This window comes from Maylandia zebra, linkage group LG9 (genome assembly GCF_041146795.1).
Source record: "Maylandia zebra isolate NMK-2024a linkage group LG9, Mzebra_GT3a, whole genome shotgun sequence".
NCBI classification, from domain to species: domain Eukaryota; kingdom Metazoa; phylum Chordata; class Actinopteri; order Cichliformes; family Cichlidae; genus Maylandia; species Maylandia zebra.
In genome coordinates, this window is record NC_135175.1 from 26,977,683 (window position 1) to 27,004,740 (window position 27,058).

The 27,058-nt window shown below is 41.5% G+C and overlaps 1 protein-coding gene across 3 annotated transcripts; it reads left to right on the forward strand.

Moving 5' to 3' along the window:
- Positions 1 to 21: 21 nt before the first annotated feature.
- On the forward strand, positions 22 to 27,058 carry LOC143420328 (phenolphthiocerol/phthiocerol polyketide synthase subunit C-like). 3 transcript variants are annotated; one of them, XM_076888266.1, is made up of 9 exons: positions 22 to 4,304; positions 4,916 to 5,116; positions 5,240 to 5,411; positions 13,422 to 13,494; positions 14,003 to 14,156; positions 15,364 to 15,524; positions 15,706 to 15,912; positions 16,052 to 16,233; positions 21,154 to 27,058. In XM_076888266.1, the coding sequence occupies exons 4-9, from the start codon at positions 13,437 to 13,439 to the stop codon at positions 26,695 to 26,697; spliced, it is 6,306 nt and encodes a 2,101-aa protein (XP_076744381.1). In that variant the 5' UTR covers positions 22 to 4,304; positions 4,916 to 5,116; positions 5,240 to 5,411; positions 13,422 to 13,436; the 3' UTR covers positions 26,698 to 27,058. The 3 variants fall into 3 exon arrangements, with proteins under 3 accessions (XP_076744381.1, XP_076744380.1, XP_076744382.1); XM_076888265.1 differs by having other exon boundaries at positions 22 to 5,116; XM_076888267.1 differs by lacking the exons at positions 22 to 4,304; positions 4,916 to 5,116; positions 5,240 to 5,411 and having other exon boundaries at positions 13,357 to 13,494.

Below are 27,058 nucleotides of genomic sequence, written 5' to 3' on the forward strand. Positions count from 1 at the left end.
CATTAATCCATAAAAGGATTTATAGTCTAGTTTTTTGCAATAAACAGATCTTATAATTGTTAGCTACACACAGTTGTTAATGTAATTTTCTTTACAGTAAGCTTACTGTAAATAACAGTTACAGTTACTTCACTGTAGATAGACAAACACACAGCAAAAATAAATAAATGTGCAGTAACTACTGTAAATGTAAATTTCTGTGAAATCCCGTCAAAGCAAATTTATAGAAAATGCTGTTTCAGCAGGATGTAAAAAGTGCTTACAAATACGATTCCTGTGAATCCTTTTACAGCTAATTACCCGCATCCATCTGGCAGTAAATTGCTGTAATATTTACAGCAACCTGTTTACAGTGTGTGACGCTTTCAAGATGCTTAAAGTTTAATGGTTATATGTGGCCACAAAAAACTAAACAAAAAATTTGTTTTTTCACTTTCAATAAAATAAATTTTAATCAGTATGGCTGTTATGCTTTAATGTCTGATATTGTGTGACAATCAATGTTTTTCTCCAAAAATGAGTGTTCATTTCATTCACCAATAATTGTCTTTTTTTTTCTGACGAAAACAGGATAACTATGATCACATGTATTGACAGTTTTGTCAACGAATAAAAATGAGGTCGAATCAGAACTAATTGAGCTGTATAGAAAATCGGGGCGAGTTTGGAAGTGATCAAATCAAAAGTAATTTCCTTGTTCAGAAAGGTTAGACCGGTGTTGTGCCAAACAGTGATCATCTGCAAGAAAGTGATTGCCACCCATGGGAGCGCGCACAGCTGCTTAAAGCTGTAGCGCCCAGATTACTTACAACTACTTCCGTGCAACTGATATAAGGTGCGGTAAGCTGAACACAGCTTCAACTGTCTGTTGAAAAATAGTAACGCGACCGCACCGCATTTTCTTGTTAGTAAGGGTAACAGCGTTGTAATGATAGGAATAGTAATTAGTTAGATTACTCGTTACTGTAAAAAGTAATGCCATTAGTAACACCGTTACTTGTAACGCTGTCATTCCCATCACTGGTACCAAGACATTGCCAGCGTTAGACAGTAGTAGTGGGTTATTTGGACTTTCAGTATAATACTGTACAATAGTTAAAAAGCTACAGTCTGTGAACTGCGTGTGCACCAATCATTTGTTTTTGTTTTTTTACCTGTGAATCATTCAAATATAAAAACTGACTCAACAAAGAACAACTTTTAAATAGTATCTTAGGCACTTTTTTTGCAAGCAGCCTGTCACAGTAACACATGAGGGGGAGTGCAATTTCCACTCATGGCTGCATTAACATGTAAATACAATTTTGAGGGGAGCGGTCACATTTCAGGTTGTACTAGTCTAAATCCTTCAAAAACAAATGCATAGAATTTTTCAGTACTCACTTTGTGATGTTGCAGTTGGATCAGATACTTTCGCCTAAATGCTACACTTGTTTCATAATCAGCATTTTTATGACTTTACTGCAGAACAGCAAAGTGTTAACACATGCTTTAGATATGACAGACAGACATGAAGTTTAAGGTCAACTTCCAGATAAGAGATTTGACGTTACAGTGTACTGCATTTTCACTTCCTTTTAGCCACACTCACTTCAAAATTCATTTTCCTCATCGTGTGTTTAACCCTGACATTTCCATAAATAGTAGTTATATTGATTGGCTTCTATAATTAGACACTTAAGCAATAATATGTTTAAAGAGGTAGATAGGGCTTTGGTTAAAAAAAAAAAAAAAAAGGAGTACAGTTTATCGACCCTGCTATCAGAACATTTTTCCCTACCAAGGTTTAGTAGGCCACTCTAATGAAACAAAAAATCTTTAATAACTTTTGTATGGTACCATTTTACAGTCTAAACACAACACTCCTTTCAAGACCAACATTTTTACTACTGCAGAACAGTAAAGCTGCAGGAAAATGTTGTGAACAAAAGGTAAGCCTTTATTTATGGCTGCTCAATATTGCAAACAGGTGGAACAGAGAAAACATGGGACAGGAGGGCACAGAGTAGACACCACACAACACAGAGAAGCCAAATAACAAACCCTAAGAACTAGAACTCCGGAAATACTAGGACAGAAACATAAATACTAACAGTGACAACCATGGATAACAAACAAACAAGAAACACAAATTAACCAGATACAAAACACTGGGTCACCGACCCAGGACCGTGACAGTTATATTGATTGTCTTCTAATATTAGACACTGATGCAATATATTTGAAGAGGCAGAAAAGCCACGGTTAAAATCAAAGAGTACAGTTTATCAACCTTGCTATCTGATCATTTTTCCCTCCTGAGGTTTAGAAAGTCACTCTAGTGAAGATATTTTTTTGTTTCAATAACTTCCTTGCCTGGAAGCTTAGTCGCTTTAACATGTCATTACTGTTATTGTTGTCTCTCACGATAACAGTTTAAAAGAAATCTGGATCTATGTAGTGCCCTTGACTTATTAGAGGGCACAAATGGACGACGCTGTATTACCCATGCAGGCTTCATCGATGCAATATGAAGTTACATTTCAAGTGAGGTACAGGTCAAGGTTTTCTAGTTACCCACATACCTAGATTACAATTCACCTGTCATTAACTGTTGTTTGGCTATTTCTGCTCTGAGACTGGAAAAAACAAAAGATTTAAGACATTTGTGTATACCTTCAAGTCTATATTGAGGACTTTTGACTTGTTGACTAGTTGCAACAATATTTACCAATTCCAGCTTTTGGAATCAGTTGATTCCGGAATTACTGATCATCAGTAAAAATGTTGTTTCCAACATTTCCAACCGCAGACAATGAATCCATGTTAACTGACCATCAACATAATGCAACACTGGACAAACATGAGATGGGTCATCAAAATTTTACACATCACAGGTATGCTCATAGTCCATCCATCCATTTTCTTCTGCTTATCTGGGGCCAGGTCGCGGAGGCAGCAGCCCAAGGAGAGAAGCCCAGACCTCCCTCTCCCCAGCCACCTCCTCCAGCTTGTCCGGGGGCAGCCGAGAGATATAATCTCTCCAGCAAATGGCCAAACTTCTCACCATATCTCTAAGGAAGAGGCCCATTTCCGCCACTTGTATCCGCGATCTCGTTCTTTCGGTCACTACCCACAGCTCGTGACCATAGGTGAGGGTAGAGACGTAGATCGACCAGTAAATTGAGAGCTTCGCTTTTACACTCAGCTCTCTCTTCACCACAACAGACCGGTACAGCGTCCGCGTCACTGCGGCCGCAGCACCAATCCATCTGTCAATCTCCCGCTCCCTTCTCCCGTCACTCATGAACAAGACCCCAAGATACTTAAACTCTCTTAAACTCTCAATTGGGGCAGGAACTCGTCCCTGACCTGGAGTGGTCACTCCACACTTTTCGGGCTGAGGACCATGGCCTCAGAATTGGAGGTGCTGATTCTCATTCCCACTGCTTCACACTCGGCTGTGAAACGTTCTAAGGCGAGCTGGAGGCCATCCCCCATTAAGCTAACAGAACCACATCATCCGCAAAAAGGAGAGAGAAAATCCTGAGACCACCCAAGTGGAAGCCTTCCGCCACTTGGCTACACCTAGAAATTCTGTTCATAAAAATCATGATCAGAGTCGGTGGCAAAAGGCAACCCTGGTGGAGCCCATCACCCACAAGGAATGAGTCAGACTTATTGCCGGGTATGCAGACCAAGCTCTTGCAATGGTTGTATAGGGACTTAATGGCCCATAGCATTGGGTCAGACACCCCATACTCCTGGAGCACCCCCCACAGGACCCCCCAAGGGACACGATCAAATGCATTCTCCAAGTCCACAAAACACATGTAGACTGGTTGGGCAAACTCTCATGCGCCCTCAGTATCCTTGAGAGGATGAAGAGCTCATCCAGTGTTCCATTACCAGGACGAAAACCGCATTGTTCCTTCTGTATCCGAGGTTCGACTATCGGACGAACTCTCCTCTCCAGCATCCTGGCATAGACTTTCCCTGGGAGGCTGAGGAGTGTGATTCCCCTGTAGTTGGAACACACCCTCCAACCCCCCTTTCTTAAAGATGGGAACCACCACCGTGGTCTGCCAATAAAAGGGTACTGCCCCTGATCTCCACACAACATTGTAGCGGCATGTCAACCAAGACAGCCCTACAAGATCCAGAGCCTTCAGGAACTCGGGGCGGACCTCATCCACCCCAGGGGCTATGCCACCAAGGAGTTGTTTAACTGCCTCAGTTACCTTGCCCCCAGAGATTGGTGGATTATCCCCTTCGTTCCCAGACTCTGCTTTCTCCAAGGAAGACATGCCAGTGGAATTAAGGAGGTAAGTATTTCTTCCACCACTTGACAATTTTCTCATTCGAAGTCGAAGTCAGCAGCGCTCTGCCCACACTATACATAGTGCAGGTAGAACACTGCTTTTGGGACAATCCATGTCCCAATTGCCAGTCTTGGTAGCCGGGGATCGGTCCGCCAGGACCTCGCTCCTGGCTGCTGCCTGGCTCACAATGCACCCGCTCATGGTTATTATAGAAATGTAGTTTTTAAAAAAGGATTTTGCCCTTTCAATTGTATTTAGGGAAATAACTTCACACATCATAAGTCTGATAAACATGCCCCACCAAAAGACACAGACTCAAAACTTTTAACTGACATCTCGCATTTTTTAATTTGATGTTTTTGTGCAGAATTAGTGCAGCAGGATAGCATTCCTCTTGAACGGATATAAATCATAAGCTGTGGGTGGTCTTTGTAACACATTCTGTCTTATGGTATTTATTTGATGTAGTACATTTATTGTAAAAGTCTTTAACAAGTTTGGGATACAGTATTTCGTATTTAGTAAATTGTTACTATTTCCAGATACATTAACTTCACTCTATTTTCTGAAACTGAAAATTGACAACTTTAAAGTCATATTTCCTCCCCCTCCAGGTCACTTCCTGTTGACATATTTGTTGCTTGACCTGATTAAAAAGTCGGCACCAGTTTGGATTATCAATGTATCTTCCATGGCTCACTCCATAAATCTAGAGGACCTCAACAGTGAGAAGCATTACGACAAGAATAAAGCCTATGCTCAAAGCAAGCTAGCCAACGTCCTCTTCACCCGATCACTGGCTAAACGATTAGAAGGTAAATAATGCACCTTACACGCTGTCATTTCTTTCTTTTAATTTGCCAGTTTTCTGTTCAAATCAAATGCATGACTAGTAGCTTTACTGTTGGTGATTTCATTCACTTTTTCCTTACTTTTAGGCACAGGAGTGACGACCTACTCTCTCCATCCTGGAGTTGTTCAGACTGAGTTAATTCGTCATCTGAATTGTGTCCAGCAATTCTCCATGAAGATGATCAGTCCTTTTACCTAAAACACAATTTACTGTGCTGTTGACCCATCATTGAAGAAGGAGAGAGGCGGATACTACAGGTACACTTTTGGTGTAACACATGGAAATTATATTGTTACTTGTCATTACCTAGTAGCATATTAGTACAGTGGCTTTCACCATTTGTGGTTTTGAAAGTTAAACATGATGTTTTGCAGCAGCTTATTGTCTTAGAGTAAAGGATACTTTCTCAGATTATGCAATTCAATATGAAGCAAGATAAATGTCCTGTTAAAGTCAGAGTTTTCTGTGTCACAAAAGTGTCCCTCTTTCAACCTACGTAGCTAAATCACTGTGTTGACCTACGTTGAACATATAAGCTATTCGAAAACAGATTATGTTCAAAGTTTGGGTGAAAAATGTAATGCATTTAATAGTCAAAGGAGCTTGCAAAGAAAAGCGTCTGGACTTCTTTAAGTTACTTGAAGACGTTTCACCTCTCATCCGAGAAGCTTCTTCAGTTCTAAGGTCAAATGGTGGGGAGTCCCAGATTGAAACCTAGTGAGAGTATCCCCCCGCAGAGGGACAAAAGGACCCACTGATGATCCTCTAATCGCCTGAGCCAAGGTGTGAAACTGGGTGTGGGACAAGGGCGTAGATTTGGCATGGACGGAAGGGACATGTCCCCACCAATATCCAGCGATTATTGAATTGTCCCCACCAATAATTTGATCTCTCCGAGTAAAGAAAAACAAAACCGATAGAAATTTAAAAACAAAACGATCTGTCAACATCTCATTCACCCAGCGGTGCAGAAAGAGTTAAATTACGCTCTCTACCGGAGTCCTATATCATGTGACAAATATGGCCAATGTGATTGGCTGTGCCTTTCAGGGAGCTCTGTTTAGTTTTAGCAGCGGCAATCCTGCGCTGCGAGGACCTGCAAGGAGGAGAGGAGGATGGCAGCAAAAAGAACCTGGATATAAGAAAGTATTTTTCAAAGAAACCTGTAAGTCACTTAAAGTCAAGTTCACTCATAAAATCTGTCCACCATAATAACGTTACAGGCTATGCAAGGCAATACATGCCCCTCTTATTACTCTTTCTGGGTTGCAAAAGAAACTTTTAAAAAATTTTCAGGCGAGAATGTAGCTGTGCAAACTTCAAATATCTGAACCGGGGAGAACAGCAAACTCCCGGCACATCTTTTTAGGCTTTGGCCCACATCAGTCTAAAATTGTATGTAATCATGAATAACGTGTTACCATGTCCACCAGGAGAGACTGGACAGTATAGATGTAAAACAAATATGCCAGCAGTTTATCTCAGTTAATGAGAGGAGAAGGCATGTGTTTGGCTCCTTCACATAGTGGACATTGAGTTGTTGTGTGGGACACCAGTAGTACATGTCTGTTGCTGTAACAGTAGTTCATGTTTAGAGTAAAACATCTCAACTCACTGACTTGATAGGGGCAATAGTGTGCCTAAAATGTTGCATAATTTTGCTAAGAAATCTTTTACTTTGTGGTAATCTTAGATGAGTAGTTTTATGGACAAAAACCACCAGGTCATTCAGTGTTCTCTTAGTGCTAATGTATAAGAGATGTTGGTGTAGTATAACTGAAGTAATGTTGCTAAGTCCTTCAAGTCATATTATTTTATTGTCATGACTGTATTTTAAGCTATTTTTATTTTTGTATGGAATATGGTTGAAGTAAACTAAAGTATAAAATACTTAGTCAGTCATTTGTTTAATAGTAACTTAACATTATATAATTCACATATAAAACTATGAATTGTAATTTTAAATGGTTTAAAAGGATGTAGAATAGCATATGTAGGCAAGTATATTTCTCCTTCTTTTTTTTTTAAATCAAGAAGCAAAGATGAAAAGGAAAGAACAAAAAAAACAAACAAAAAAAAAAAAACAGGGCAGGGTTCGATGGTTGAATCATCCGTCCCCACCAATGCCAAAACCAAATCTACGCCCTTGGTGTGGGACCCAATCAGCCTAGATTATAGATGGATGGATAGATATAGATCCATCTATAATCCAGTTTTGAGTTCCCTCCCCAGACGCCTTAACGCCCACTCACATCCTGGGCCATCTGACCTCAGGAATTCGCATGACAAGGTGGGGCCAGGTTTCACAATGAGCTCACCCAAAACTCTGGCTGATTGGGTCCCACACCTTTTATGTTAGTGTGCACAGATCCTAAAACAAATAAAGTTTATAACCATTGCCGATATCTGTTATCACTGACTGGGGTTTTAAGCTTTGTCAAGTCAGCTAATGCAAAGAAAACACAACTGTGATAAATTTCCAGTGTAGTACAACTGAATAATCAATTTTCAGCATCATTGCCTGAGCACTTATGGCCAGGCCACACCAATCTTTAAACACTTTTTTATCTCAACAACACAGCTGTAAAACTTTATTCTGCACGTTGCACAGTTCTGACGTTTTATTTGTTCCTTGGAAAGAATTTATTATGGTCACATTTGCCACTCACACAGTGAAACTGGTAACTACACTGTAATTCTGTGAATAGCAAGTGTAAGATCAGGGGAAAGCTTATAATACTGATTTATAAAAAATTAAAAGAAGCTTAAATATTTGGTTTATCAATGTTTAATACAAGGTGTGTAATTAATTGGATAATATCTGCATGATAATTCATAATAGACTGCAGTCTTGTTTACATTTTTTACAAAAACTTTTCTTTTTACTTTCTGACATTAAACTGACTCATGGAGAGCGTTCATTTGTTTCTGTCTGCTTTCAAAAAATGTTTAGGTTAATTGTGTTATCGCCAGTATTATATTAGTCAACTGGATCAATATCACCTAATTTATTACGGCCTCATTAATCCATAAATGATGTCTCACAGGTTTGTTGCCCATGGACAACATCAACAGGCATTCATCAGGTATAAAGTAACTGCATCCCCTTCATCAGGTTTTCATCATCTTTAAACTAGAGATGGCACGATACCACTTTTTTATGTCCGATACCGATATCATAAATTTGGATATCTGCCGATACCGATATGAATCCGATATAGTGTTTTTTTAAATATCTTGCTGCATTTTGTATAAGTTCATACTCAAGTTTAAAACAACAACTACACTAAAGCTATTCTGTTATACCTGTATGTCAAAAAAATAAAAAAAAATATTTCATAGTTCAGCAATACTGATCAATCTAATAAACGTAAACCTACACCATCCTCCCTATTCTGGTATTTTAAAGAGTACTTAGCGTAAATATTAAGCAACCTAACTAATAGGGTTCCAACTCCCAGCAACAACAAAAATAAAAAAATAGGGAACCACCCCTCACGCTCCACCTCATGATGCTTAATCGACGTAATCAACCTTAATTTGATGCAGTGTGGAAAAAAAATGCACAGAAATCAATTATTTTTCAATATATTAAAATATTAAATAGATTCAACATCTTTCTTCAACAAAATTGCAGACTGCACAGATGGTACCTTCCCAAAGAAAAAAGTACTATAGCTTACTAGGGTATATATATTAGACTTAATAGTCACTATATACAGTAATTGACTTCTATTCATTTTACATCAAATTAAAACTTTGGGTGTCAGATAATTATTTATTAAAAGCTCGACATTTTAAATGAGAATAAGAAAGAAAAGTATGTCTTTCTGCTCCCCTTTTCCCTGTTAATGCCCTATCGGCCCCCCTGGCTAAACTTTGCTAGATCCGCCCCTGCACAGTTACCAGTGTCAGCTGCGTAGAAAAAGATCCTGGTGTAGAAAGTAATATTAAATAAATTTTAACAACAGCTTATCAAGCTTAAATGTGCTGCTGTTGTTTATCCACTGGTTTCCTCTTTCTGGTGCAAAGTGGGCCAAAAGCAAACGAGAGAGACGGACTCGCGACAGAAAAGCCGATCAGCAGTTTCATGATTGAAGTAGCAGCAAGAAGAGGCAGTCGCTCCATATATCGCTTGTTAAGCTTAAGGCAGGAATGCTTTACAAACATTCAGAGATGGACTTACACACTTGCTTTACTTCTCTCGGGGATAACTTTGTCGGAGATGAAATGCTGGGTTGCTAGCGAAGCTCCACATGCTATCCAGACCACCAACAGGTCCCGCATGCCACAGCCGCTCTATCACGTGATGCATACTGCTCCAACGTGCTAACGTTCTGAGGTGAGTTACGGCGTGTTGCAAGTTTTGTGAGGTGCTTTCGTGATATTTAATGGATCGGATTACATTTTTTATTTTTCTCCGATATCCGATCCAGTAATTTATGTCAGTATCGGACCGATACCGATACGTAATATCGGATCGGTCCATCTCTACTTTAAACATTAAGCGCCCTCAAGTAATAATAGAAACAGTGATTTAAAAAACTTTAAACTGTGCAAAAAAGTTAATTTTCTTCAAGAGTAATGGATGAAAATCGGCCTGTAGGGCTAAATCTGGCTTATTTACTTAGTAATAAGTAATGTCACATCAAATAAACAAAAGCAAGAAAATATCTGATAGTAGGGCCAAACAGGTCAGGGGGGAAATGCTGCAGACCTGAACTGAACAGATAACAAATTGATAAATGGGCTTAAACTGTGACTCACTGCCAGAACAGGGTTCAAGAGGCCAAGTTATCAAAGGACACTTGAAATAAAACTGACAGCAGCTGGTGGGAATCCGAGAGAGAGAAAAGTGTAGGGCTTATGAACAGGTGAAGAAAACCTGTGAAGTCAACTCTATATTTTTATACTTTGACTTCACTGGAGCAACTTCACATGGTTCACAGTTCAAAATAAGTATGACCATATGGAAAATCTCCCCTCTATATGGCACAGTCTAAAGGAGAGAGGTGCATCTGCTGGTCTTTAAAGGCTCATTGGCGAATCTTCAAGCAGTTTAACAGCTTCACCTCTTGATACATGGTGCACATGAGGAAATGGGGTACCCTCACACAGATCTGAACTAGGGCTGCACAGTAGCTCTGGTTCGTACTGTCGCCTCACAGCAAGGTTTCTGCTGTAAATCATGACTGGGGCTATGTGGGAAACGTAAGTGCAAGTCCTACAAATGTGATGTTTCCTGCTACAGCTTTAAATTTATAGTCTAGTTTTTTGCGATAAACAGATCTTGTGTCATGCACGTTGATTTAATATTGATTATTATAATTGGTATCTAGACACAGTGGTTTCTGTCAATTTCTTTACAGTAAGTTTGCTGTAAATGAAATTATGGAAAATTACTGTAAATAAAAGTTACAGTTACTTCGCTTTAGATAAATAAACACAACATAATATATTTGCAGTAACTGCTGTAAATGCAAATTACTGTAAAATCCAGTCACAGCAAATTTATAGAAAATGGTGTTTCTGTCACAGTCTGGCTGGGGCAGACTGTATGTGTTGCAGAAGAGGACTCAAACGCAGACCAAAACGTGACGTGGATTAACAAAACAAGCCGTTTATTGAGGCTAGAAACGAGGGTACAAACAATAGGGCATAGGTGAACACAAAACACTAACCTAAACTGGGTGAACTAAAACTAAACCTGAAAAGACCTTAAGCATAGTGAACTGACAGAGATACCTGGAGATGAGCAGACGACCTGACAAGGAATGACTGAAAGCACGCGGACTAAATACACACAGGAGGATAATGAGGAAAGTGGGAACACATGGGGAAACAGCTGACACACATGAACATAACGACGTGACAAGGGGAGCGTAACATTAACAACATTGAACCTAGGGACACAGGAACCCTTCAAAATAAAACAGGAAATCTAATGAAACGCAGACCTGACAACATAAGACACATAGATAAGAAACACACGAAGCGAAGGGCAAGGGAGACTTCACAGGGTATGACAATACAAGGGGGAATTGATAAACAGATGCACATAGGAAACATAATAAGCTAGAACATACACTAACAGCATCAAAAGAACTGAAATTCAAAACACTGGGTCATAAGACCCAGGACCGTGACAGTTTCAGCAGGATGTAAGTGCTTACAAACACAGTTCCTGCAAATCCTTTTACAGCTTATTGCTTGCATCCATCTGCCAGTAAGTTGCTGTAAAATTTACAGCAACCTGCTTACAGTGTCTGAGGCCTTCATGATAACGCTTAAAGTTTAATGGTTATACGTGGCTATAAACTAAACAAAAAGTTTGTTTTTTCATTTTTGCTTTCAGTAAACTATATTTAAATCATTGTGGCTGTTATGCTTTCATGTCTCATTTTGTGTGACAATAAATGTTTTTCTCCAAAAACGAGTGTTTATTTCATTCACCAATAATTGTCTTCATTTTTTTTCTGACGAAAACAAGATGACAACTTTATGATGACAACTTTATGATGACATGTATTGACAGTTTTGTCTACGAATAAAAATGAGGTCAAATCAGAAGTAATTAAAGTTGTGTAGAAAGGCGGGGCGAGTTTGGAAGCGATCCAATCAGAATTTATTTCCTTGTGCAGAAAGATTAGATCGGCACGTTTGATATGTTCCCGGGAAACGGGGGTGTGGGTGGAGGGGCTCATTTATTCCCATGCTCTTCTCACGGAAATCCAATACAATTTCAGCATTTGTAAGGAGAAGAGCGCACCTACCAACGCATTTCGTATTTGATGTCAAGGAAAATAAAATGGAGCAACTCCTGCTGGTAAAAACAGACAAACTTTTACACTTTTTATTTTTCAAATCAAATGAGTCAACTTTAGATTTATTCTGCTATCATCTTGTGATGCCTAGTCGACTGAAACAAAAAATAATTTAATGCCTTAATTATGACTAAAACTAAATCCTAATTTGCTGTCAAATTCAACACTGGACCTGCTAAAGGTTAAACCAGCCTGAAGCCTGAACTCACACACTGGGTACATTACTTTATCCGTCATTACTTCAGCTCATTATTATTATTTATTACTGAGACAGACACATTATTTATCATCTAATAATAACTTATGAACGTCTGCGTTTCCTTGTACCAAAACATTAAATGTTCTGCTGTGTTAAGACCCTGAAATATTTTGATCAAGTTAATAAAATCATGGATTTCATTCATTTAATCATTAAACAGAAAGGGAGGGTAATAAAGACAATGCTTGTTGGCTGCAATTCTACCTTGTAATTTTGTGGGGCTGTGGTTTCTTGATAATGGTAATAAGATCATAACACTAACCAGGAAAACCAGTCTATTGTTCCTTATGTTGTTTAAAAATTCAATTCATAGACCAAGGCCTTGGGGGGAAAAATAAATAATTATTCATTGTTTTAAAGAATCTTATGCTGCTCAACATTTAACTTCATATTTTAAATTTCCATAAATTTGTATTTGTATTAATTTATAATTAGGTCAACTGTGATCATTTTGAGAAATTAGAGGAACTTTAACATACAGCATTTAATAAACATCATCCTAATAAGTAAGCTATTTGTTCTGTGGTATTATTAGAAACTATTTCAGTTCAAAAGTTACCTTAGAGATATTGTTACTCCTGGACATTCTTGGCTTTGAATATCTACTATGACCTTAACTTATCTAATCAAGTAATCAACAAAGTTATGTACAATCACTGTGGTATGCACATTGTAATATTGTATATGTAATAACACTTATGGCTTACTTATTACTTACTTGTCTTATTAATTAACAATATGAGTTAGTGTAAAATGTCTTTTTTTTAACCATTTCCAGATGTTTCCAGGATTTTAAACATGATAATTAGTTAAACTGAAACTGTGATAGGGCCATGCTATTATAGAACATATTGACTTGCCCATTAAACGTGGTCTAATCATTTGCGAGGCACCATAAATGTGTGCACTGAAGTCCTTCATCTCCATGGCCACGTATAGCATGAATCATTAATGTTTGATAAAGAAAAGAAGCTGCCTATAAGAACGGCAAGTCCAGCAGTGATACCATCAGTGAGGGAAACTGCCAACGGGATGGATGTAAGGATACAGTGTTGCATGACTAAACTGGACTAACTACACTGTTTCACTAAATAACTCGCTCCACTTTTTTCTGATCTGCTGCCATGGCGACTGCATGCTGACAGACTAAAGATTTCTGTTTTTTATATTTTTTTATTTTTCAGTGATTTTCTGTCACAATGGAAGAAACTGAAGACAGCATTGCAGTGGTGGGAATTGGATGCAATTTTCCAGGCGGTGAGGACACTTTAGGAAGTTTCTGTCTGTCTGTTATTATTTTACTACCTAATTTGATTGTTGTGCGTCACATGGTGTATAGTCAGATCCAGAAGTATTTAGACATGGACATTTTTGTGTTTTTGCATCTGTGCACCACCATGGTGGATTTGAAATCAGTCAAGATTATGAAAGTGCAGACTTTCAGCTTTGATTAAAGGGGTTTGACAAAAGTATTAGATGAATTGTTTAGGAACTGCAGTCATTTTCAGAGGCTCAAAAGTAATTTAACAGGTTGTTACAAAAAACTTGATAGCTGTCCACTGGAACACCCAAAAGATTTGTTCCTGAGGTGAAGGAGGCATTGCTAGGCTTAATCTAGTAGATTCTTAAAAAGACACAAATGGTGGTATACAGAGGCAAAAACTGTACCATTCCCCAAACAGTACATTAAGAACAGTGAAAAATCTTTCACTATAGTTACATAAAATTTAAAAAGTGTTTTATATGTATCTTCTCCCAAAAACAGGAGAGGGGCTTGACAATTTCTGGAAGGTTCTGGTGAACGGGAGAAACTGCTCTGTGCCAATTCCCAAAGAGAGATTTGACTTAAGCAGCTGGTATGATCCTGATGACAACAAGCCGGGTAAATCCCGCACAGCCAAGGCTGCTCTCATTGACGGGTATGGCCCCTTATCTCGTTTAGATCTGCTTATCTGTTTCACAAATGTGGGAGTGTATGTTTCATATTGTTTTATGTTCTTCAAAAAGAAAACGGCATATTGTTCAATTTGTCTTTTGTAAAAATGGATGCAGAAACTTTAATAAAAATATCTGAGGAAATCGCAAAAAAAAACCCCATTAAAAATTAAAAAAAATAAAAAATAAAAAAAATAAAAGTTTGGGAACCACTGTAATATGCCATGTGTTTTAATTCACTTTAGGTTGTATTGACCTATCTTTGTGACCTGGACCAAGTTATATTTGTCATGTCCAGATATGTAAAACTCCTGAATAGAAAGAGAATGTACTTTATTTTTCCACGATTTAGGTTTTTCCTTTCACAGTGTTTTACCAAACTGCAGTGTTTTGTCTTCAGCTCCTTTGTTTTAACCTGCAAATCTGCCCTTCATTTGCCTTAGTTTCCTTTCTTTTGGTGGAGTATTGCACTGAAATTGTGGACAAACCAAAAATAGAAACTGATTATAGGTTTGTACAATAGAAACAGCTGTACATGCATCACACTGTAAATGTAACACATGGGCGACTGTGGTTCTGGGGGTTGGGAAGCTCATCTTGTAAACGGAAGGTTGCCGGTTTGCTCCCCAGCTCTGTCTGTCCTGGTCGTTGTGTCCTTGGGCAAGACACTTCACCTACCGCCTACTGGTGTTGGCCAGAGGGGCCAATGGCGCGATATGGCAGCCTCGCTTCTGTCAATCTGCCCCAGGGCAGCTGTGGCTACAACTGTAGCTTGCCTCCACCAGTGTGTGAATGTGAGAGTGAATGAATATTGGAATTGCAAAGCGCTTTGAGTGTCTAGAAAAGCACTATATCATTATTATCATTTATGAGAAATAATCTAAGAAGGAAGAATTTAAACAGTAATTAGAACATCCCATTGCCTGAATCTGACCTTGTTATTTTTTTTGGTATTTTCAAATCAAATCAAAAATCAAATCAAATCACTTTTATTGTCACATCACATGTGCAGGTACATTGGTACAGCACATGTGAGTGAAATTCTTGTGTGCGAGCTTCACAAGCAACAGAGTTGTGCAAAATACAATAATGTAAACAAGCAAAATACAAGAATGGCTACATCTGAAACTAATAAATATATGTACAATATATAATATATATAATATATTATTATATAATATATAATTTCAGGTTTAATGAATTCGACCACAGGTTTTTCGGCATCAGTGACAGTGAAGTGGAACAAATGGATCCTCAGCAAAAACAGCTCCTTCAGTGTGTCTACAGGGCTTTAGAAAATGCTGGAATTCCAATGGAAAAAGCCAGTGGGACCAGAACAGGAGTGTTTTTTGGTAAGGCACAAAATGCTTGATTTTGTTTTTGTGTTTTGTGTTACAATAATGGGTGCTTGATCCAAAACAAAGCTACTGACACCTTTTTATACCAGAATTGCATTAAAAAATTTACATCCATTCAAATGAATAATGTTAAAATGATAAGTGCATGACCCATGTGTTTTATGTATCTCTGTAGGAATAATGAACAGAGATTATGAAACAAGATCTGCACATGTGCACCCAAGTGTGATCAACCACTGGACTGGCACAGGGCTTGCCATGAGTATTGCAGCAAACAGAGTCTCCTATGTCTTCAACTTCACCGGACCTTCGCTGTCCTTAGACTCCGCCTGTTCTTCATCCCTTGTGGCTCTTCATCTTGCCTGTCAATCAATAAAACAAGGTCTGTCCAGCATAGATAACTTCAGGTTAATTAGCAATAGAGTAACTGGTAGTAAATCATTCTGTAGTGTCGTATTTGTTTAGAAAGTGGCGTTAGCATTTAATTAGTTGGGATGATATGATGTGTTTTATCTTATCAGGGGATTGTGAAATGGCTGTCTGTGGAGGGGTCAGCTGCATCCTTGAGCCAAGACTGTTTGTTGCGCTGAGCAAAGCCAAGATGATCTCACCTGATGGAACCAGCAAACCTTTTTCCAGTAGAGCAGATGGATACGGCAGAGGGGACGGATGCGGAGTAGTTCTCCTAAAGCCACTGAAAAAGGTCAGCATATGCAGATTAATTATTTTTTAAAAAGTCAAATACTTAAGGAATTTAAACATTAAATGGACAATTTGCCAAAGTGCCAAACCCAGACGTTGGCCAATGTAGTAGCTCAACCAGCTGATGATCCATCACAATTCATAGATTACTATAATACATGAAGTACAGAAAGGAATTTATTAGTTGTCTTTCCATTGATTGGCTCTGTTGCACAAACTAATGATGACTTAAATCCACTGAGAAGTACAGCAGGGACACAAACTGTCATATTCATTACAGTTAATCTAGTTTAGCTCAAATCTGAGAAATATTCTCGTTGGAGTTGCAATCTTTGTGAATCATGGAGTAACAGACAGATGGGCGATGGATACCTCGCCATCGCATAGAGCTGTTGGTCCTTCGGGAGGATGAGCTAAAAGCACACCAATGACTCTCTTTAATTTTTTTTCATATTCAGTGATCAATTGCAAATAACTGCAGTGACCAACTGTACACTTTCTATCAAACGTGATTGACCTGCTTGCTTAGCGTTATAAAAATAGTCTCCAACAGTTTGGTTTAGTGTTAAATTTGAATTTCAGCTGATTAAACAGTTTTTTTGCACGGTTAGTTTAGTTTTAATCAACCAGCTTATATATAGGGAATTTTCAAATGTATTTTCTGTAGCTGTACAAGTGGCTCCATAGTACAGTGGTTAAAATATTTCTCTAAAATGTCCAGGACAAACATGGGCAATTGCATTTGGAAGAGCATGTGAAAAAATATCTGTGCCAAATCAAAAATATGGATCCATCCACTGTGTCAATCCATTGTGAAAAAGGAAGCAGTTAAAAGAAGGGTTTCTTTTTTATAGCTTTACACAAAATAAAAAGAAAAGCAAAATAGAGAAAGTTCCACTTAATTTAAGACAAAGTGGAAATCTCTGCAGTATTTATCTCAACAGCTGAGCAACTTACATCAGTGCAATCTAGTTTATATAATTATAACTATAAGCTAAAGTTCAAATATGTCGTGTCACATACAGTGGAACCTCAACTTACGAAATTAATTCGTTCCACAGGGTCTTTCGTAAGTCAAACTTTTCGTAAGTCGAAGTGTGGAGGTATGTAATAACGACAGGAGAGGTCTCAGTGTCTCACTCCAACTTTATTAACTGACTCTCAGAACTTCACATATAGTAAGCGCCAAAATCTCCACCCCAGCATTTCCATTCAACTTGGGTGTGAGTGGAGCCACCTGGTGGTCCACCACACATACCCCCCCGAACACACAGTTAGGTCTCTATTCAGTCCAGGACCCTGGGTCTAAGCAAACGACCCGAACGACTGAACCTGGGAGGGAGAGAACAGGCAGAGGAAGGTCCATCCTGTGAACGAGGCTGGTGAAGGCGAGCAGGAAAGGCAGGAGGAGGCTCAAACGCCGGTGGTCCGGGGGTAGTCCTGGGGGGAAAACCAGAGTCTGTCAACCCCATCGAAGGAGGGCGGCCACGGCGAGGGGCCTGGGCCGGCACTACATTACTGTTCAGAAGAACATGTGCAGGTTTAAGTCTGTCAACACACACAGTCTCCCTTCGACCCCCAAAATCCAAAACAAAATGTTTCTGGCCCGGTTCAATAACCCTGAATGGGCCGTCATACAGCGGCCGCAGCGGTGTCCTGTGGGCATCGTGCCTGACAAAAACAAACTTAGCAGTCTCTAAAGTCATTGGAACAAAGGTGTCAGGCATGCAATGGTGCACCGGACCAGGAACCCGAAGCGAGTGCAAAAGCGGGTTGAGAGATAGCACCGATGGATCGAAGCAGGGAGGAGGATTTTCGGGCAAGAATTCTCCAGGCACGCGGAGGGGCTGACCAAACACTAGCTCAGCTGGGGAAGCGCCGAGATCCTCCTTAACCGCAGCCCAAGCAAAACCCACGGGAGGTGGTCAACCCAATTGCCATCCTTTAAGGAGGCGCGAAAAGCAGCCTTAAGCGACCGGTGGAACCGTTCACACATCCCATTAGCTTGCGGGTTGTATGCGGTTGTGCGGTGGACTTTAGCCCCCAGTCCATCAGCCATGGCCGACCAAAGCTCGGAAATGAACTGGGGGCCTCTGTCTGACGTAATGTCCGCGGGTGGGCCAAAACGTGAGACCCAGGTTGACAAAAACGCCTTGGCCACCACTGCTGCGGTAGTGGACGCCAGGGGGACCGCCTCCGGCCACCTGGTGGTCCGGTCAACAACAGTCAAAAGGTGCGTAAAACCTTGTGACTGCGGCAGAGGACCCACCAGATCGACATGCACATGATCGAAACATTTGCCGGGTATGAAGAACGGCTCCAGGGGCGCCTTGGTGTGTGGCAAACTGGCATTTAGACGGATTAATAATCAGTCCATGCTCCGCCAAACGCTGAGAAACCTGACGCAGATGGAACGTGCTGCTCCTTCGAGCTGCTGGCCACCAGTATATCATCAAAATATACAAAAACAAAGGGCAGCCCGCGCAAGACCAAGTCCATCAACTGCTGGAAGGTTTGGGCGGCACCTTTCAGGCCAAACGGTATGCGCAGAAATTCGAAAAGGCCGAAAGGTGTAATTACGGCGGTTTTGGGGACATCCTCCGTGCGCACGGGGAACCTGGTGATATCCCCGTACCAAATCGATCTTCGAAAAAACCGAGGTCCCCGCAAGATGGGCGGAAAAATCTTGGATGTGGGGAATGGGATAACGATCGTTCTCTGTGACATTATTAAGACGGCGGAAATCCCCACAAGGTCGCCACCGACCATCAGATTTAGGCACCATGTGTAACGGAGAAGCCCAGGCACTGTTCGAACGCTGCACGATGCCCAGACGCTCCATGGTGGCAAATTCTTCCCGAGCGACAGCCAGTTTGGCAGGGTCGAGGCGGCGCGCGCATGCGCGAACACCGGGGGCCCTACTGTAGGTATGTAATGCTCCACCCCATGCTTCGTCACCGTGCTCGAGAAAGTGGGGACAGTGAGTGAGGGAAACTCAGAAAGCAAACACTGAAAAACGTCACCCGAATCTACTGAGTTAGCATGCACCACAGGCTGAGCACCCCGAGTCAAACAGGGTAATGAGGAAAATGACACAGCATCAATTAAACGTCTGTTAGCAACATCAACCAGCAGTCCGTGAGCACAAAGTAAATCAGCGCCTATTATAGGCACAGAGCCAGCAGCAACAACAAAGTTCCACTGAAAGTCGTGGTCGTGAAAGCAAACAGTCACCAACCTTTCACCGAAGGTTTTGATGGGAGAGCCATTAGCTGCTGTTAGCAATGGCCCGCAGCCCTCAGCTAGCCTGTCCGAGCCAGCCGGGGGAAGAAGGCTCTTCTGTGAGCCGGAGTCCACCAGGAAACGCCTCCCCGAGGGTGAGTCCTCTAAGAAAAGCAGCCTTTCCTTGTTGCCAGCGGTCGCGGCTGCTACAGAGCGCTGACATGCCCGTTTCCCTGGGTCTGGAAACTGCAAGGCGGGAGACAGCGGCGTGCCTTCGCTCCAAAACACTGGTGATAAAAACAAAGCCCCTTTCCGCGGTGCCGCCGTGCAGCGATTCCGGCCACCGTGGACGAGTCGGAGGGCCCCTGGAGCATCGGTGAGGGGGCGGGGGAAAACGCTGGTGAGTCCTGAACAATCGCCTGGACGCCGAAAGTCCTGGTAGCCAGGAGGATGCGATCCGCCTCTTCCGCAAGGGAGCGGTAATCCTTCGTGGCCAATAGGGGGGAGTTGGCAAGGCCAGCGCGCACTGGAGCCGGCAGCTGTCGGAGAAAGAGGTGGGTGAAGAGAAATCCTCCGTCAACCACGCCCAGCAAGGACAGCATGCTCTCCATGAGCTCGAGAGCGGTGCCGTCGCCCAGGCCCGCGAGGGAAACGAGTTTCTCGGCCCGCTCAGCATCAGAGAGGGAGTAACGCCGCAGCAGCAGCGCCTTGAGGGCGGCGTACTTGCCTTGGGCTGGGGGGTCCCGGAGGAGAGTCATCACGCGGCAGGTTGACAGCGGGTCAAGTGAGGCCACCACATGGTGGTATTTAGTATCGTCGGCTGAAACTCCACGAAGAGCAAACTGAGCTTCTACGTGCACGAACCATGAAGGAGGATCGTGAAGCCAAAAATCCGGCAATTTAAGCGCTACAGCAAACGCAGCCATCGGCGGAGGTGAAAGTCCGGCGGCAGCCGATGCTTCCAGGCCGGAGCTGGCTTCGTCGTCAAACCTTAGCATGTTCACTACAGGGCTCACCAATGTGGAGGTATGTAATAACGACAAGAGAGGTCTTAGTGTCTCACTCCAACTTTATTAACTGACTCTCAGAACTTCACATATAGTAAGCGCCAAAATCTCCACCCCAGCACTTCCCTTCAACTTGGGTGTGAGTGGAGCCACCTGGTGGTCCGCCATGGAAGCACCTTTTCCATCGCCTTTTGAGTGAGGCGATGCTGGCTGAAGACGAAGTTCTTGGTGGAAGCTGAAGAAAGCATATGCATACATACGTACGTGTACATGTACATAACATTAAAACTAAAAGTTACACTTATGTTAATTAATGTACGTACGTACACTGTGCAATGATATTTTTTTAACATTTTTTTTAAATCGCTCATATTTATGCCTTATGCCGGCCCCATTATGAATGAACGATAGGCTAATTGCAAACGAAAAGCACACGAAATAGCGCACTGCAACAACAATACGTCTTTCACGTGGAACAGCGAAACGCATTTCACAAACGGATTTCGTTACACGGGCATTTTGACGTATCACGGGCAAAAATATTACCGTTAAGTGCCTTCGTAACTTGAATTTTTCGTTAAATGGGGTCTTCGTAAGCCGGGGTTCCACTGTATTTGACTCTGGTGTTAGATGTTCTTTATCAATACACACTTTTATTCCTGTTTCATTTTGATCTTTTTGTTGCTTGACAGGCTCTTCAAGACCATGACTATATCTGGGGTATAATCAGCAAAACTGGTGTAAACCAAGATGGCCGCTCTGTTACTCCAATCACCAAACCATCCATGACACAACAAGAGGAGCTTCTCCGCAGAATCTATTCAGAGTCTGACCTTGCAGATGTCCAGTACATAGAGGCACATGGGACTGGAACCCCAGCTGGAGACCCAACAGAGGCAAGAAGCATTTCCAACGTCATTGCTAAATCTAGACCTCCCGGTTCAAAGACACTCTGGATTGGCTCTGTAAAGAGCAATATTGGACACACAGAATCTGCTGCTGGAGTCGCTGGACTCATTAAGGTTCTCCTGATGATGAAGCATGAGACCATTGTTCCTTCGGTGTTCTACACTGATAAGGCTTCCAGTGTAGATGCCACAGCACTAAACATTAAAATTCCTAAGGAACCAGAAAAATGGGAATGCTCTAGTGCAAGAGTTGCAGGAGTTAACAACTTTGGTTTTGGGGGAACAAATGCACACGCCATTGTCACACAGCACATCCAGTCATATTCTAAGCAAAGGCATGATGAGAAGCAAGTCAAGTATTTTGTCATATCTGCAAATTCTTCAAAATCACTTAACATGATAATGGAAGATACCATCAGTCAGCTACAGGCAGAAAACCGGTTTGATCTAGATTCTTTGCTCTACACGTCAGCTTGCAGAAGAACCCACCAAAAACATAAATACAGAAAAGCCATCACAGTGTCTTCTGTAGTTAATCTAAAAGAGAAGTTAATTGCTACTGTTGGCAAAAATATCAGTGTTGCCTTCTCAGATCCAAGGTTAGTGTTTGTCTTCTGTGGAAATGGTGTCACCTACCATGGTATGTGCATGCAGCTACTAAAAAACGAGCCTATATTCAGAGAAAAGATCAAAGAAATTAAGGAACTTTTCCAAAAGCTCAGTCCTCTGGATATACTGGATACTCTTGAGAGCGAATTTGAGAGCAGCGACTTCAGAAACCCAGACGTTGTCCAACCCCTCCTCTTTGCTATTCAGGTTGGGATTACTACCTTGCTCAGGCACTGGGGAGTCAAAGCTGATGCAATTCTTGGACACTCTGTTGGTGAAGTGGCAGCCGCTCACTGCTCTGGTCTCTTGTCTCTGGAGGATGCAGTAAAAGTCATATATTTCCGCAGCACTCTCCAGAGAAAAGTCACCGGGGGAAAGATGCTAGTGATCAGCAACATGGCTGTATCAGAGGTATCTTCACTGCTCCCTCCTTACTCTGGTAAAATTTGCCTTGCTGCATATAACAGCCCACAGTCCTGCACCCTTTCAGGTGAGGCAGACGCAATTGAGCGCTTCCATAAGGAGCTAAGCACCTCAGCCAATAGTCAGAATCTGTTCCTTCGTGTGCTGGATGTCCCTGCTGCTTATCACAGCCACATGATGGACCCAATTCTACCAGAAATTGTGGAAAAAATTGGCATCTTACAGGCAAATGATCTTGACACGGAGTTGTTCTCAACAGTGACAGGGAAGGAAGTCCAGCAGGGAGATTTCTGCACAGGTGAATACTGGGCTAGAAACATTCGTGAGCCGGTTGCTTTTGAGCAGGCAGTACAGTCAGCAACTAGAGGAAAGAAGCACACTGTGTTTGTTGAGATAGGTCCAAGAAGGGCACTGCAGAGAAACATTATGGAATCTCTGGGAAATGACACGGCTGTCCTTGCCTCTGTGCAGCCAGAAAGAGATCAAGAATCAGTCATGTCTGTTGTCTCTAAACTGTTTGAACTCGGCGTTCAAGTAGATTGGAACACCTTCTATAAAGGCTATGAGACAGTACCTCTGCCTTTTCCTAAATATCAATTTGACTGCTCAGACAAGGATGTTATCATTGGGGCAGCACAGAATAACACAGCAAGCAATCATCCTGTGCTGTGTCAGACGGGAAGTGAAAGCAACATTTTCACTTGTGATCTAAAGTCTGACTCTTCTTTCTATTTGAAAGAGCACAAGCATAATGATGTACCCATCATCCCTGGTGCTTTCTATGCTGAGCTGGGTTTAGCTGCGTACATGGCCAGTGCTAAACCAAAAGTACCTCTCAGTTCACTGCAGCTCAGTGTCAATTTTCACAGACCATTTGTTTTAACACAGAATCCACCTGAAATGAAAGTGCAACTAGAACAAACAGAGAGGGAAACCAGATTCACCGTTTTCTCCTCATCTGTAGTTTATGCATCAGGCACTGTGGTTTCAAAGAAAGAGAGGCTGATTGAGGAGCAGCGCATTTCACTAAGCTCCATCAACAAACGATGCACATCTGTAGTGAGCTTTCAGGAGTTTTATGGGTATCTCTCTCAAGGAGGCTTTCAGTATGGAGACATCTTTCAGAATAAGAAGGATGTGCACTATGGAGATGATCTGAAAGAGGCTTTTGCAAAAGTCTCAGTTCTAGAAGAACTTCAGCCTCATTTGCATGACTACTGCATTCATCCTGTCTTGCTGGATTATCTAATGCAGCTTCTCCCAGTTGCAGTAGAGCACATCTTTGCTGGCAGGCCAGGATTTCCTGCCAAAATAGGAAGTCTTACAGTCTTTGAACCTTTGCAAAATGAGATGACTATTTATCTGAGAGCAGCTGATGTGGGCACTGATCACTTTGGGGTTTGTGGGTGTTTTGCAGACAAGGAAGGCAGAGTGTTGGTTGAGGTCAAAAATGTCATAATCAAGTACCTAGGCAGTCGTTCTCATGTGGTAGATGAGTACTTCTACCACAATGCCTTCGATGTTGTCCCAAATGATCACATTGCTACTCCTCCTCCAAAGGCGTTGGTGTTCTGTGATACTTTAGGGATTGCTGATGGTCTAAAGAAACATTTGGACTCAGCATCTACTTACATTCCCATCACATATGCAAAGGACATCTTGGGCAATGGTTTCCCTTCTCTTCTGGCAAATCTTAAAATCAGAGATATTAGAGAAAACTTTGATGAGGTCTTATTTTTGTGGGGCAATGAAGACTTCACATCACGGCCAGCTGAAATCATCCTGCAGAGTCTAGCTGACTGCTGTGAGATTTTCCGCCAAATAGTTGTTGAGCTAAAGCGAATTCACTTCCCAAAATCAATTAGAGCCATAACCTACCGTTCATCTGACATCACAGTAGATCACGTAAGTCCAGGTTTTGCTCTTGTTGGTATGACACGATCGTTCGCTGCTGAGATACCAGATCTTTCTTTTCAGCTGATTGATATGAGCAGGATCTCTCCTGAGGACATTGCAGCTCTGTCTGATGCCCTAAGGTCATACCCATGCAGCAAGCACCCAGAACTGGTGGTAAAAGATGGACAGGTCTTGAAACCTTCCATTGTGCGCACCCCACTAGAAATCAATGACAATAAGATTGGCACTTATACATCTACAGTGTCTGAACCATGTATTTTTCTGACAGCTGATCCACATGAAATTATGAAACTGAGTGCCATTTGCTCTGACGAGGAGGCTGAGCCGATCAGTGATACATTCATTGAAATCCAGCCCAGTAAGATATGTGTTCACTCATCAGACTATTTCCCAGTCAGCACTTCAAATCTAAAATTCGGCAAAACACTGTATTGGAACAAGCACTCATCTCAGAAACACAAGCTGCTCGCTCTTGACTTCAGCGGTACTGTCATTGCAGTTGGAAAAGATGTAAGAAAATTCAAAGTGGGAGAACATGTTGCTTCCTGTTATCCTGTGGTGGCAGCAAGTAAGATCAAAGTACCACAGGAAGTGTGCTACAGCACCAAAAAGTTCCCAGTCCTCAGAAAAACACCTTGTGTTTCCTACTTTGTGCTAGCATGGGAAATCCTTCATCGAGCCTTGCTCGGAGCCAAGCGTAATATAACAATCATATGCTCTGTGCCTGATTCTGCACTATTGAAAGTCTTGGCACTTAGCGCTTGCAAATCAGGCTGGAATGTGAATGTTGAAACGCAGTGCAATGGGACTTTTGTAGGTGCCAGTCAGTTGGGTGCAGTTGTCATTCTGCCTCCATTTGATGAATCCCTAACTGCTCAAATTTGCAACTTTCTAGGGTTACAACATGTTGTAATCGTATGTGAATCTCCGAAGCAGGATCTAGTCGTTGAGGAAGTGTTCCAAAGTGCAAAGGAAGGTGTTCATGTACAGATAATTCAGATGTCAGTCATTTTCCAAAAGGGATTCCTGAGAACACACAGGCCATACCTTTATCACTGGCTTAAGTCCTTAAACCTTAATGGGAAATTGGCTCTTGAAAGCTTTACCTTTCAGAGTGCAAAATCTGAACGAAAAAGCATTGATTCAGCAAAACCAGACTCATATTTCAGCTCCAAGAAATTGGCTGTCGTAGCTCTAGAAAATGATGTTGGCAGCACACTGTCTGAGATTCCACTTCTTCCAACAAAAAAACGGCTTTTTCGAAAGAGGTCTGTGTATGTAGTGGCAGGTGGTCTTTCTGGTCTGGGCTTTGAGACTGTTAAGTTCATCTCACAAAGAGGTGGTGAGTACATTGTCATTCTCTCCAGAAGCAAGCCCACACCAGAAGTCCAGCAGGAAATCAACAATGTGGAGAAACAGTGTGGAAACAGCATCACCAGCATGCAGTGTGACGTATCTGTTTATGAGAATATGCACAAAGTCATCAATGTCATTGGCAAGAAGTTCCCTGGTTTTCCGATCAGAGGTGTGTTTCACAGTGCAGTAGTCTTGCATGATGGACTGATTGAGACCCTTAACAGATCTCTGTACGAGAAGGTTTTCAGGCCAAAAATAAACGGTGTCCTGAATTTGCACTATGCAACAAAGCACTGTCCGTTGGATTACTTTGTATGTTACTCCTCCATCTCCGCTTTCCTGGGAAATGTATCGCAAACAAACTACGCAGCAGCCAATACATTTCTCGATCTGTTCTGCCAATACAGGCGCAAACTCAGCTTGCCTGCACAGTCTATCAACTGGGGAGCTCTGAACCTTGGTCTGCTCTTGAACAAAGAACATTTCCAGCGTTTTCTGGAAGCAAAGGGAATAATGATTTTAGATGTGGCTGAGATTTATCAATGCTTGGAGCAATGCCTTGTGCTCAACCGACCCCAGCAAGCTGTTTGCAGGTTTCACTTCAGAAACATCAGATACAATATCCTCTCCCAAAATAACGCCTTGTCTATGCGCCTTTCTGCATTAGTTGAGGCAGCCTTCCAAAAATCTAGAGAGACTTACTCTGAAACTAAACAAGCTGTCTCCGTCTCTCCAAAGGACTATGTTGTTTCTCTACTTAGTGAGACTATTGGCATGGAGCAGAGTGAGCTGAAAGATGATTTACCACTTTCATCCTTAGGCATTGACTCTATGCAGGCTATGACTTTGCAAAATTTGATCTTTCAGGGGAGGGGTGTGAATGTGCCTTTGGTGAAACTATTGGATCCCAATGCAACTATTGCAACAATGGCAGCTCTACTGAGTGAAGGAGCTGAAGGCGAAAGTGTCAGTGAGAACCCAGAGTCTCTACCAGATGAAGCTGAAGTTTCTACCAGACTGTGAAAAACTGAAATAGAGATATTACTGTATAAATGCAATCAGCCATCACAACACAATAATGGATTCAATCTATATTTTACACTGAGATTCAATTAAAACGTATTAAAATGGCCATTGTAATAAAGGAAAGTTCATATATTAATCAAACTTTTTTACAGTACAGTCCTCTGTGGTGTTTTTTTTTTTTTTTTTTTAGTTCATGGGTTTATGTTTTTCTAATGCAGTTTTTTAACAAATGTCATCTATTTTACTAACTGGAAGCTTTAAAAGGATATTTTATATCACTGTTTTAAATTCCCAATATGGTACAGAAAAACAGCATTGCAACTACACATGTAACTCTTGATAAATGCTTTTACTGTTA

Bases quoted from the DNA above. Each gene is read 5' to 3' on its own strand.
- LOC143420328 (XM_076888265.1), top strand. From the start codon at position 13,437: ATGGAAGAAACTGAAGACAGCATTGCAGTGGTGGGAATTGGATGCAAT. The intron at 13,495-14,002 runs GTGAGGACACTT...TCCCAAAAACAG, and splicing joins TGGATGCAATTTTCCAGGCG to GAGAGGGGCTTGACAATTTC. The intron at 14,157-15,363 runs GTATGGCCCCTT...ATATAATTTCAG, and splicing joins AAGGCTGCTCTCATTGACGG to GTTTAATGAATTCGACCACA.